Source organism: Centruroides sculpturatus, unplaced genomic scaffold, assembly GCF_000671375.1.
Source record: "Centruroides sculpturatus isolate CEXI.00-Female unplaced genomic scaffold, Cexi_2.0 scaffold1093, whole genome shotgun sequence".
Taxonomy (NCBI): Eukaryota; Metazoa; Arthropoda; class Arachnida; order Scorpiones; family Buthidae; genus Centruroides; species Centruroides sculpturatus.
The window spans coordinates 197,388-210,383 of record NW_019385281.1 but is presented as its reverse complement, the minus strand read 5'-3'; the positions used below and the strand labels follow the sequence as shown (position 1 = coordinate 210,383).

The 12,996-nt window shown below is 33.9% G+C and overlaps 1 protein-coding gene across 1 annotated transcript in view; it reads right to left on the bottom strand.

Moving 5' to 3' along the window:
- LOC111637132 (gem-associated protein 5-like) overlaps positions 1 to 12,996 on the bottom strand; it is a 28,722-nt gene that overhangs the window by 3,550 nt on the left and 12,176 nt on the right. Inside the window, exons 8-21 of the mRNA XM_023382548.1 lie at positions 12,404 to 12,489; positions 12,255 to 12,331; positions 7,395 to 7,608; positions 7,063 to 7,250; positions 6,842 to 6,990; positions 6,592 to 6,766; positions 6,374 to 6,519; positions 5,009 to 5,063; positions 4,190 to 4,312; positions 3,868 to 4,083; positions 2,447 to 2,584; positions 1,570 to 1,717; positions 1,390 to 1,509; positions 1,114 to 1,324 (exon numbers count right to left, since the gene is read on the bottom strand). Coding sequence (XP_023238316.1) covers positions 1,114 to 1,324; positions 1,390 to 1,509; positions 1,570 to 1,717; positions 2,447 to 2,584; positions 3,868 to 4,083; positions 4,190 to 4,312; positions 5,009 to 5,063; positions 6,374 to 6,519; positions 6,592 to 6,766; positions 6,842 to 6,990; positions 7,063 to 7,250; positions 7,395 to 7,608; positions 12,255 to 12,331; positions 12,404 to 12,489 — 2,046 coding nt within the window. The remainder of the gene's footprint in view (positions 1 to 1,113; positions 1,325 to 1,389; positions 1,510 to 1,569; positions 1,718 to 2,446; positions 2,585 to 3,867; positions 4,084 to 4,189; positions 4,313 to 5,008; positions 5,064 to 6,373; positions 6,520 to 6,591; positions 6,767 to 6,841; positions 6,991 to 7,062; positions 7,251 to 7,394; positions 7,609 to 12,254; positions 12,332 to 12,403; positions 12,490 to 12,996) is intronic.

Sequence of the window (12,996 nt, the reverse complement as noted above, 5' to 3'; positions counted from 1 at the left end):
GCAAGAAACGAGAGACCAGAGACAGTGACCAGAATATGGCCCCAGATGTATTCAGATCAAAACACCCGTAAAAATTCTTCGAGACCCAATCTGGACTCAAAATTACGTCCTTTGAACAATAAAGCCAATTACCTTTGCCGTTTCCGTTATGTGGCCACCTTTAATCATCTTTTCCATATCTTACTGTTTCTAGATCGGTGGTTAAGCAGTCTGCAGACCGCTTAAACTGAGTTGAAGATAAAGTGCAGATTGCCTAGGTCTTCATCCACTTCATTCACTAAATATTATCTTAGGCATGACCTTAGGCATGCCAAAATATTTTGTCTATTCAATAATCTAGTGCACATAAATACATTCTTTCCTCTAGCTAAATGGCATGGAAGTGTATTTTCAAAAAATGACTAGGTCAATCCATGCACTAACTGATACATGCCCGTTGTTCACCAGAAAAAAAGAACTTTTCAGTCCAAAGATTGTTAAATTATCAAAAATTCTTCAAATTTTTGACCAAAGAGAAGTTCAAAATCCAAATCCATATCTTAACAAGCTATGCTAACAAACTGACTATTTAAGACATTTAACTCATTCTTTATGTAAACTGCTACATCATTGAAATAATGAATATCTCATTGAATATAAGCTGAAATCATAAATTAGTTAGAAATGTTTAAATAACTTTATAACTGTAAGAAATTCTATCTGTTAATAAAGTTTTTACTTACATTTTATGCTAAAATTTGAAAAATAACACATTAAATAGACTGTCTTTCAGCATTAATAGCTTATTTTAAACATAAAATATACATGCAAGTACTTTTGACAATGTATTATCTTCTTTGCTGAAAAAGAAATTCTTTAATACAGAAAATTTCTTGCCCGATGAAGATGACAATTTGTCATCAAAGTACTTGCTTGTATATCGTATGTTTAAAATAAGCTATTAATGCTAAAAGATAGACTATTTTATGTGTTATTTTCAAAATTCTGTTTATTTTAATGGTGAAAAATTAAATATCTAGATGCAATCTAATTCATTAAATTAGATAAACAACAAGAATTTGCTAACTAAAGCTCAAATATCAAAAGTATTTTTAAAATATCTTAAAAACTCACTTGTATTTCTATATGTTGAGATATAATAGAATATGCCATATCCCACTCCTGTCTCTTTAATGCCATCTTGATAGATGAAATCATATAACTTTGAGCTTCGTTTTTGTTTCCGCTTTTCTTACTGACATACGCTGCCGTCTGCATCGCCATCGGATCCGTAATGTTGGCTAACTGTCTTGCCGCTTGAGAGTATTCTCGAAGAGCCAAGTAACTAAAGCAAAAGAATTTTTGTGACAAACCCAATATATTATGTTTTTTATTTACAAACTAATTTACCATTTGGCAGCAAGATGATGGTTGTTATCTCTATTGGCTTTAAAAGCCCACTCCTTCAGTATGGTGGGTATAACTGGGTCCGTCGAAGGGACTCTAACCTTTGCGAGAGCAAGCGCTTCTCTGAAAAACATATTTTTAAGTCGATATTAAATTAGCAAAAGCATACGTAGGCTTAATTACCTGTAGTAGCCGTGGTCTCGAAGAGTGTCGATGGCTTTATAAATTTTGTGACAGGCGAGTAGATATAACACCGATTTCTGAATTGCTCCATTCGCAACGAGTTGTTCGGCATATCTGCTTGCCATTTCTAGCCAGAGTTCACGAGAACCTGTTTGTAAAACAAAATAAAGTCAGATTTAAATATTAAAACTGAAAATTTAGGTTGTTTATTTAAGACAAAGTAATGAAAGTTTTTATCTCAGATCTTTCGTTAATTATATCTGACTGTGGAATTAAAAGCTTACATGCTTTCAGAACTCATATTTTGACATCAGAAGCCATACAAAATGTGTAAAGTTCTAAAAGTATTTCAGGTCAAGATGTAGAGACCACAAATTTGGCACAAACAATAAGCTTTAACGATAGGTTCAATCAATCACCACTGTTGATTGCCAAATACAGCATGGACAATTGGTGAAACCCATGAATCGCTCTTATATTCCAGCCTTTCTCATCTGCTCAGGAGGGGCTAAAACTTCTATCTTTCTGCTTTTCTTTCTGTTTCCTCTTCTGTAGCTGAAACCTCTGAGTTAACTCTTATTCTTTGTTAAATTGGAAAATCTCTTATTGATTTTGACTGTCTTAATTTACTTGCTAGGAACAGACACGACACTACTGAAGAATTTCAAATGCTATACCTCAAGTCCATAGTAAGTAAATGTTCAAGATTTAACATGACACATAACAGGATGATAAGAAGCAAAACCAGCTCATGACATCAATAAATCTACTCCTCACAAATAAACTTTTATATACCGATTGTTATAAATTAGCTATTAATGTCAATTTGAGAATATATACAATTCTTATATATTTAATTTACATAAGTAATACTCACCCAATGGAGCTAGAGAAACCAGATAATCGTTTAACATATTTTTATCCGCAGCTTCTCTAAGAGCATCGCCTACATTTCCTTTCCATATTTCTAATTGCAGAGCATAATCTAGATTGTTGGATTGTTTATGTTGACTTACTGGAAAAGGGTAGAAATATAAAAAAATATCAATAGTGGAAATGTATCAATTGATACATTCAACACAAGTCACGTGTCGAATATCTAATATCCAAGAAAGGTTTAATAGAAAAGCAGAAAAGTGTCATTAAAACTCGGGAAGTGATATCACAGTAATTTCAATATACAAAATTTCCAAGTCAAAGTTAATAATAAGCATAACTAGCAGCACTCTTTGTGCACAAGAACAAGACAACAGACTGAAAATATAAGTACTCTCAAGCAGCACACAAATAAAAATAGTCTAGTGTTGTTCGATCTTTCAAAAGCGGGAATGTAAAACGGGTCGACACCTCAGAATATGTAGGCATAGTACAGAGACAATTGCATAAGTCACACCCAGATGTACAACAAGAATTCCAGGTTAAAAAAAAACAGCAATAAGTTGCTTAACTTTCCTGGCAACACTTAAAACTGTGTGTTGGCACCATCCATCACGATATTTAATTTAACAATACTTTTATATTTTTCATTGTTATAAAGTGACAAAAAGCTTAAATTTTAAGGCTAGAGACAGCTTTTATAAAAAATTGTAAATGCTAAAACGAGGAAAATCATTACGTCCAACCCTACCAGAGATAGACACATAACCCTCTTTATCTCCCCATCTTCTCAACCTTTAACCACCAAAATTTAATAGCACCAATCCCCCTAATACACAAAACACCCTCCAAAATTTCAGAAATTTTCAACAAAAAGCCCAGGAGTTATTAAGCTTCAAACAGGGTGCACTACACACACAATAATATCCATATATACGAAAAAAGTCCCAAATTTTTTTGCATTTCTCGACGTTTCAAGGTCTCCAAGTCCAGAAATGTAAAAATCTTCAGGTTGTTTTTTGACCGATCGCTATACTTTCTCTCCATTATATACAACAGAGCTGGGAAAGTAAAAATGACCACAGTTCTGTGAAAGTTCCTCCACGGTATCCACTATGCTGCTCTTTTGTGCTTTACCAATTGCTTATTTTCTAAATTCATTGTCTTACATTCTGTCGATGCACAAGAACGTAAAGCATTGAACCAAGTTTATAGAAGCAAATTTAACAGAGAAAATAACAGTTAATAGCAACTGCCAGTCTTGCTTAATAGTAACTCTTGACTTGGAAGTTTAATATGCAAAAATTACTACGACATCATTCAGTTTCCCAAATTTTAATAACACTTTTTTGGTTTTCTACTGTATCTATTACATATATAAAAATGTAATTATATGAGATTTTGATCAGAAATTATAATTACTTTCGGAACTTAACATTCTCCAGGCCGCTGCTCTATCCGAAAACAATCCCAGATGGGTTGCTTCATCACTGCCGGCTCGCAATTCCTTATTTTCGGCTTTCTCCTCGGTCAGGAGATCCATCAGAAATATACAGTCTTCGTTACCGAACTTTTTTCCCCTGTTTTCTAAGGTTGACGAATACGGAAACAACGACTTTTGGGTTTTCTTTCCCTTGCCTTTTTAAAATTTGATACACGTTTATTAATACTTAATGTAAATAAATGTAATAAGTAATACAGGTTTATCTTTTCAAAGAATTTTGCATAAAAATATTATCATCACCAGATTTTTTCTTGGATGAATAACTCTTTTTGACGAGCGACAAACTAGACGTCACAGAGCAACTCTCCTGCAAGGATGCATCATCTTCCGAATCTGTACCTTCATTCTCGTTGCAAGAATCCTCTGCTAATAGAAATTTGGAAATAAGAAAATCAACAAAATGCCACTTTATTAGAGTCAACGGAGAAATGAGCATCGGTTCTCTGGTACTTTTGGATTTCCTAAGTTCATTGTCAAACAATAAATTCGAAAAATCTGGAAAAGTTTTGTCTCTTGTAAATTTTTATCTCCAAAAAATGGGCTTAGGAGATCCAAAAATACTAGAAAACTGATGCTTATTTCTTCTTTGTGGGAATATTTTATCTTTCACATTTTTAAGTTATTCGGAATATATTTTACAATGTTTCTTGGATAAATTACATCCCTGAAGACAACCAGCAATGCTTAAAGAGTTAATTCCGATAAAGGGTAATTTCTTATCATTTTACAATGTATTTGACTCGTCATTTGTTAAAATTAGCAAATTAAAAATATTTTTATGGTTATTAATGTTACACCTAAAAAATTTCAACAAGAACTGTAACTTTAATACAGGGTGATTCATTCGTGACTGAACACTTATTATGCAGAATATCCCCACATAAAATTCAAAGAAGAATAAGAAACACAAACAGAATGATTCTTTACTTTGTGACAATGCAGTCAACTGAAGTGTATTTTACATTACGTGTTATTCAAATGTGCCTATGCAATCGTGAGGTATTGAACAATGTGAGTGTTTGGTCCCGAGTGAATTGCCCCATATATTGCCATCCTTACCTGTTTGTATAGCATTGGAATTTTCTGTAGGAGCATTTCCATCCACTTTTGTTATCTGTAAATGCAAACAGACGTAAGTAAATCTATAGCAGTACTTAATTACCCGAATACAAAAACCTCGTAACTCGTGTGCACCCATTCTGAGTGGACCAGGTCAATATTCTAGATTATTGCCACATTAAGTGTATTGACTCAATCGAAATAAGCCAATATACTCAATCATTGATTCATTTCGATGCAATTTAAGTTGCGTTCTTCATTCATTAGGATGATGTGCCTAATTATTCACAGAAATACTCAATTAAATTAAATATATCATTTAAGCTATTTAATAGTTATGAAAAATATCTCTTTGCAAGCACTGATTGAACCATATGCGGATGGCGCCATATAGGAGAGTGCTACATTGAGGTTTGACTGTATAAAATTTGATTGGTTTAGATTACTAGACAATCAAAACCTGTAATAACGAAGATAATTTTCAATACTTTTATATAAATTTTTTACCAGTCATTTATTATTTTGAAACGCTCTTCTCCTCATTGGTGGTTGGTTAAAAGAAATGTTATTCTTAACTTTCTTAAGCAGAAAAGAACACTAATTTAATAAACTATGCAGAAAATTGGAAATTACTACAGTACTGAGCCAAATATCAGGATTCCAGAAATTCAAAATCATCAGAAAACTGGCTATTTTTTTGAATTTGGAGGGCTGCAGTATGACTGAGTTCAATGCACGGCTACTTTGCTTTGGTTTCCATGACATATGAAATGCACAATGCCAGTTCATGCCTATGATGTGCTAGATACAATTTATTCTTCACTTTCTGTTGTTTATTTTATATTTTGAATATATTTTTAGCCTGTGTCCAGAAAACCCGACCACTTCTAGTCCCAATCTTGCCAGATATTTGATCCAGTACTGCATTAGTATAACTCTGTTACATATCTGTTATTTAAATGGGACTGAATAAGAAGGAACAGATTTGAGTTATTTTGATGATGAAAACAGACAGTCAGTAAGACATTTCTAAAGTTTAACAGGCTGCATCCAGACTTCCCACCAATCATGTATAGTTACCTGGATGCAACCTGCTAAAAACAGACAACTTTATGCTGACTATGAATCCTCGCCACCAAAATAGTCTGAATTCATTCCTCCGTATGTAACACCATGCTTTACCTGTAAAAGAATATACAAAACTCAACATGACTCCCATAGTTCCCGATTTATGGGACATCTCGTACACAGACAGATCTAGTCGAGCAAGAAAATTAACATGGAAGAATTAGGGAAGCAAAATTCTTAACCATTACTCAAGCAAATTACTAGACAGAAATGTCTAAAACAATCCAAAATACATACATTATCTGTAGTCGATTCTTTCTCCTTTTCAGCTCTTAATATGGCAAGTTTCCTTTCTATCAACTCTTGAACTATTTTACTATCCTCTTCACTTAATTTAGGTAACACTTGTTCTTTCTTCAACTTCTTACTTTGTTTGATGGATTCTGCAAAATTTTCTTTTATACAATTGCAAATTTGCTCCAAAAATAATTAAAACTTTGTAAAGCAAAACTCACGTTTAGAAGGAGGCAAATTATGTTCCTGTTTAGATGAATCCCAACAGTGCATGCTATAATCCTCTCCGCCGCTGAAACAGTCATTCGGAGAAAGAAAACTCCAGGCGACACTGTACACTCTTCCTCTATGTCCTCTATAATTGGCTAGAGGTTTACCTTTCAAAGTGTCCCACACCTAAAATTTTATTACTCAAATTTGAATGCTTTTATCTAATTTACAAATGAATCAAATTAAAAATTCCTCTTATACCTGTACTGTGTTATCATATGACGCAGAGACTAATCTTCCGGGAAAATGAGAACTCCAGGATACAGAAACGACTCGAGCCTGATGACCGGTCAGTTGATAAACAGAATCGGTTATGGTTACGAATTCTTTGTCATCGTCTTCGGGTCTGTCTATAAAGTAATATGTAATATGCATATACACACACACGTTAATAAAATGGCATAAATGAGAGATTTGCTTACTTAAAACTGGAAGCAATTCGTATACATGAATAATAGAGTCATTTGAAGCGCTGGCTAACCAAGAACAACAAGAAGAATCTGGAATTACGGTAAACTGAGGATGCCAACTCAGGCAGTTGATTAATTTCTTCTGTGCGACAATCCGGGCCAACAGTCGAAGATTTTGCCCCGAGAATATTTCGACAGTACTGTAATATATATAGTTAACACTTTTTAATTTTTGCTATTTGATTAAAGTGCTATCAATCAGTATTTCTTGCTTAAACAAATTGCAACTTTAAGTGCAAGGTAAATACATTGTTAGATAACATTGGAATCTTTAAGCGACTTACCCATCTGTATTTCCAACAGCAATAACAGAAAAATCTGACCTCCATGCAAAATCAGTTCGCAACAAAGCAGCGTAAGACCGATTCGTCAAAGCTGTAAACTCGTCAAAATTAGCCGCGTGAGAATTTATGTCCGACGGATCGTGTATATAAATGATGCGATCGCCACAGGAATACAAGTATAGTTTTTTTTTTGAGTCACTTTCGTAATTTTGCTCTGAAAACATATTTTAATCACTGAATTATTAATTATTACATAATTTATGAATAAAAATACTGTACAGATATAACCTACAGAATAATTCTGTAATTCCCTAGTTAATGTTTTCCCTGTAGAACATCTCTTCATTTTTAATACACATACTTCTCAAACATTCCTGTGTAAACATTGATTAAAAAATATTTTTTACACGATGTTTGTGTAGGAAAAGTATACTTATATCTCAATAACTCTGCAGCGTAAAGGAACATTCGTGAGTAACATCTCAAATACAATTGGTAGAACGTCAGAATCGTGCGCAATGTTTAGAAAAGCATGCCAAACATCACAAAATGTTTATATCATACAGGTTTATTGCAATGTTTCTTTTGACCAAAGTACAGAAATCTTGTTTGTCCTACTTGTTTGTGGAACTTATGTGATGGCAGAATCTTTCACGTGAATATCTAGTTTAAAGCATCTTAGATCCATTTCTATTTGAGTTGGGTATATTGACCTGGATAAAATAACAGGGTGAAAAGCATCACGGGAGTGACGGAACCTCTTTCACATCTGGCTAGCTGTGCACGTGTATGGTTCCGGTATGTTTGCCTCCTGCTCATTTAACATGTCAAAATTATCTTAACCCTTAACTGGTTTTATGGGAGCCGCGCGGCCCCCACGCATCATATTTTTATAATTTTCTAAAAATCTAAATATTGTGCGCAGCTGCCATTTTACATAATCTCATTACGTCGTGACTCTTAGCGAGTGCCAAATGTTCGGCCCTGCAGCACTTACAAGGATGGAGCTACATACCTTCTGGGGGCCGCGCAGCCCCCACAATACCAGTTACGTTGGTTCTTTGTGGAAATGTGTTTTTATATTTTTTTTATTTTTATAATTATTTTGCAGAGATATCTCAATCTTTCATCAAAAATTCAAAATGACTACCAAAGAATCATTTGAACTGCTAATAGAAGATAATATTATACAAATTGCTAGATCAAGCCGAAATCTCCTGAAAAGAGTATGTTGTCATTTTGTGCTGGAAAAAAAGATGGTAAATATGCTACTAAGTGCAACAGTTGTTTGAAATTTATTTGCAAAGTGCATAGTACTACAAAAATACTATGTGATAACTCTCAAGACTGAACTACGTAATTGCGTTAAAATGTTCCTGAGTCTTAAAAATAGAAGTGATTATATTACCTGTGGTTTTTTAACAAATGATAGTTAGAGGCTATAAGAGATACTTTTTTATAAGATTAGTTTCTTAAGAATAAGAAAAAAAAATATCTTTGGTAAAAACTTACAATAGGGTAGATTTTTGTATTGTTAAAAAAAGCATACACCAAAAGTTGTAACAATTTTGTGATCTCTTGTAATAATTAAGTAAAGAAAATTATATAAATAAATAAAAGTTGATTATACTAAAGAAGGGTTCCATTTAGCATTTATGCACTTTTAAACTGTCACATTGTTAAACTTGCTCTCTAAAGGCAAATTTTGCTTGGGGGCTGCGCAGCCCCCATGATACCAGTTATGATTGTAAAATTTACGAAACCAGTTAAGGGTTAACATTTTAAAAACAGTTATAAATACAAATAAATAATTATGAGTAATTATTATTGTACTTTGAAAGATGAGGCTAAAACCAGGTACTTAAGCAATTTGACCCAGAGTGGCCCGATCCCTTAGAAGTTGAACTAGAGAATCTCTTTAGCAATGATAACATAGAATGACCCAAAATTACTTCGCTCGACTTGCATGACTACTTTGTGCACAGAACCTGCTATTATACAAAGAAATCATTTAAAAATTACAAATTTTTAGACTGTTATACTCATTTAGTAAGTGGAAAAGTGCATAAAAAATAGTGTTATTCATTAAAACATGTGGCTTGCATATCAAAAGGAAAATTACGGTCTTGACAGAATGTAAAAATGTTTTGTCACCACTTAGATGTGAACGAGTAAAGTTTCCAGTGAGAGATGTTAGAAACAGAGCGAATGTAATAATATATATGTGCAAATATAGCGAGACTTATACATAATTAATGCCTATGTGATAATTTGTTCTTCTCTTGTTTAACCAAAGATCGGTATGAAATCTAACGCTTGAATTCAATTGATAACATTGTCTTTCAGTAATGCAAAATTTTCCCTTTTGTTCAAGGATGTACTGCAGAAAAAAAATGGATCAACAATAAAGTTTATCATTTCTATTTCAGTGATTTTTTTAAATTGCCGACTGAATTAATTAAATTCTCTGTAAGGAAACTTGGAAACTGGAATATAAGGAAACTGGAGAAAGAATACAAAGACCAGAAAGTAAGGAAGTTCTATAAAATAATACAAGAACAGAAGAAAGGTTTTCAGCTTAGTGCTGTGTTTTGCAGAGATAAAGATGGAAATCTTACAAGGGGAGAAGGGCAGATCCTGGATCAGTGAGCTGAATATTTTAGTGAACTGCTGAATAACTACTACTGAGACTATAATACCAGCATAAGATGAAACCAAGTATGAGTGACAGTGGATAATTGCTGGCTGTGATGTAATACCAATACCTATACCAATAGTAGAGGAAGTTAGACTGGCAATTAAGAGCCTAAAGAATAATAGGGCATCGGGAAACGATAATATTGCAGAAGAGATGATTAAGTATGCAGGTGAACTGTTGATGCTGCTTGTTCACTAGTTGATAGTGGAAGTATGAGAAAAGGAAGAGATGCTGGATCGGTGGAGGCTGGCTGTTGTGTTCCCGATTCATAAGAAGGGGAACAGAGTAATATGTGAAAACTATCGTGGTATATCTTTACTTAGTACTGTGTATAAGGTCTTAGCTAAGGTTATGGCGAGGAGGCTAATTTCACTAGTAGAAGAGAGACTGGGTGACTACCAGTGTGGATTTAGGCAAGGTAGATCAATGGCACATCACATCTACGCTATAAAGCAAATAATGGAAAAGTGTTAAGAGTTTAATGTGAATGTTTACCAGCTCTATATGGATTTTCAGCAGGCTTACAATAGTGTGAAAAGGTGGTCCTTGTACAGGACTTTGATAGATATGGAGTTTCCATCTAAATTAATCAGATTGATGCAAATGACTCTCACCAGCACAAAATGTCAAGTCAAAGTAGAGGGAAACCTCACTAAAATAGTTGAAATTAATCAAGCCAGGGTGATGAGTTATCCACATTGCTGTTTAATGTAGTTCTGAAGAGAGTGATGACGGGTGGAGGGCAATTCACCAACTGGCAATCTGTTCAACTACGTTAGCCAAAATTTAGCTTATGTCGATGATGTTGGTATGCTGTCCCATAGCCTGAGAGAGCTGGAGGAAGGATTGGGTAGATTGAAAAGTGAGGTGGAGGAATTGGGGCTTTGTGTGAACCACAGTAAAACACAGTACTTGCTTTTGTCTAGGAAAGTCGCTGCAAGGAAAGACAAATACATCAAGTTAAACAATGTCAACTATGTGAGATGTGAGAACTTCAAGTATCAATACCTGGGAGTACTGGTATCTAGTGATAACTTAAAAGAAGAGATAAAGGCAAGGATTGCAGCAGGAAATAGACCTTACTGGGTCCTGATTAGAATTCTTAAATCCCATAGCATGTATAGAAGATTGAAGGTGGCTGTTTATCAGTTATTAGACCGGTGGTGATGTATCGTTCGGAAACATGGGCAATGACTATGGCTATGGAGGAACTCTTGAGAAGATGTGAGAGGAAAATTCTAAGGAAGATATTTGAGGCAGTGTGTGAGATAGGACAATGGAGAGTGTAGAAAAACAGTGAATTGGTAGAACTGTTTGGTTATACTGATATAGTTGTGGAAATAAAAGAGTAACAAACTGAAATGGTTGGGGCATGTTGAGCAAATGTCAGATGATGTCGAGTGGCAGGAGATGTAGAGGAAGACCACAAAAGCGATGGCTGGATGATGTGGAGGATGATATGAGGAAGATGGGAGTCAGTGATTGGAGGAAATGTGCATATCGTCAAGATTGGGCTGCAACTGACAGAGAGGTCAAAACAAGGCATGGGTGTAATGCCAAGCAGTATTAGCAGTAGTAGTTGTTGTAGTTGTAGTAGTAAGGAAACTTTGATCATTGTCTTCTTGTCCATATATACTGAAGAAAACATATTTGAATTGCACACAAGCCAAAAATGCACTAAGGAGTTAATACATTGGAAAACTGTCCAAGTTTCATATTTTCCTGTTACAATTTCTCCTCGTGTTGCAGGGCACACATCCAACAAATATTCAAATTCTTTCTACACTTGCTATGGTATATCCATTGTCACTCCTCCCACACAGCCACAATTCTGCAGTCCTGCAGATTACCATTTTCATTTATGGCACTTCCCAGTAGTAGTATATGACAGGACGTTTGAATGCAGACGGGGACAATATCAGACTGTTATGATATCAATTGGCATATATTGCATATTTCTCAAATAAAAACTAAAATAATTACATAATCAATACATAATTTCAATCACACGACAGTCTGGTGTGTCTTATCGAATCCAAATTGGATTGATGTAAATTAATTCAACACATGCTAAAAACATTTATAAAGCATACATCTATGCAATTCTAAATTATAACAGACTTAATTCAAATTTTACCATAATATTTGTAAGTAATACTTACTAAAGAATTTATAATCCGGTCCCCATCCGACTCTGTATACGCTTTCTTTATGAAAAGACTTAAAAATTATCGGTGGCCTGAAAAGCATCATTTTTAAAATCCACATTCACATAATTCCATATGATGTAATTTACACTACAATTTCTTACTTGTTGCCAATGGTGTCGATGATACCGACTCTTCCTTCTTCGGTGCCGAACGCCAACATACCTTCCTTGTTCGGATGCCAGGAGAGCTAAACAAAAACACATATCAGTTAACAATATTAGTTCTGATCAGCTCCTGAAAAATAATTAATGTTTCTATATAAAATTTTAAATATTTTATAAAAAATTCTTTTATTTTATATCCCTATAAATCACCAAGTCAGAATAAGCAATAATTTGTTCTAAACCAAATATAAAATAATAAAAAATGAAACATTTTGTTACATATCATCATTAAATAAAGTATGAGAGACAATAGAGAAGTCCTGTGTTTCAATATTCATTATCTAAATATCCTAAAACTGCTGCAACTATCAATGAGTTAGGGATAATCGGGACAGTTCCAATATCAAAACGTTTGATGGAGCAGTTTTCAGAATTATGTAAGTGTTCCATAATATCGTAATAGTTAAGTGCTTCTGTAACTAAAAGATAATTTGCAGAAATGGATTCAAATTTCCAATTGACTTTTATATTTTTTGACAATCTGGATTATTAAGAGAGATCAGATGGGCCGAGAGATCAATTGGAATTTA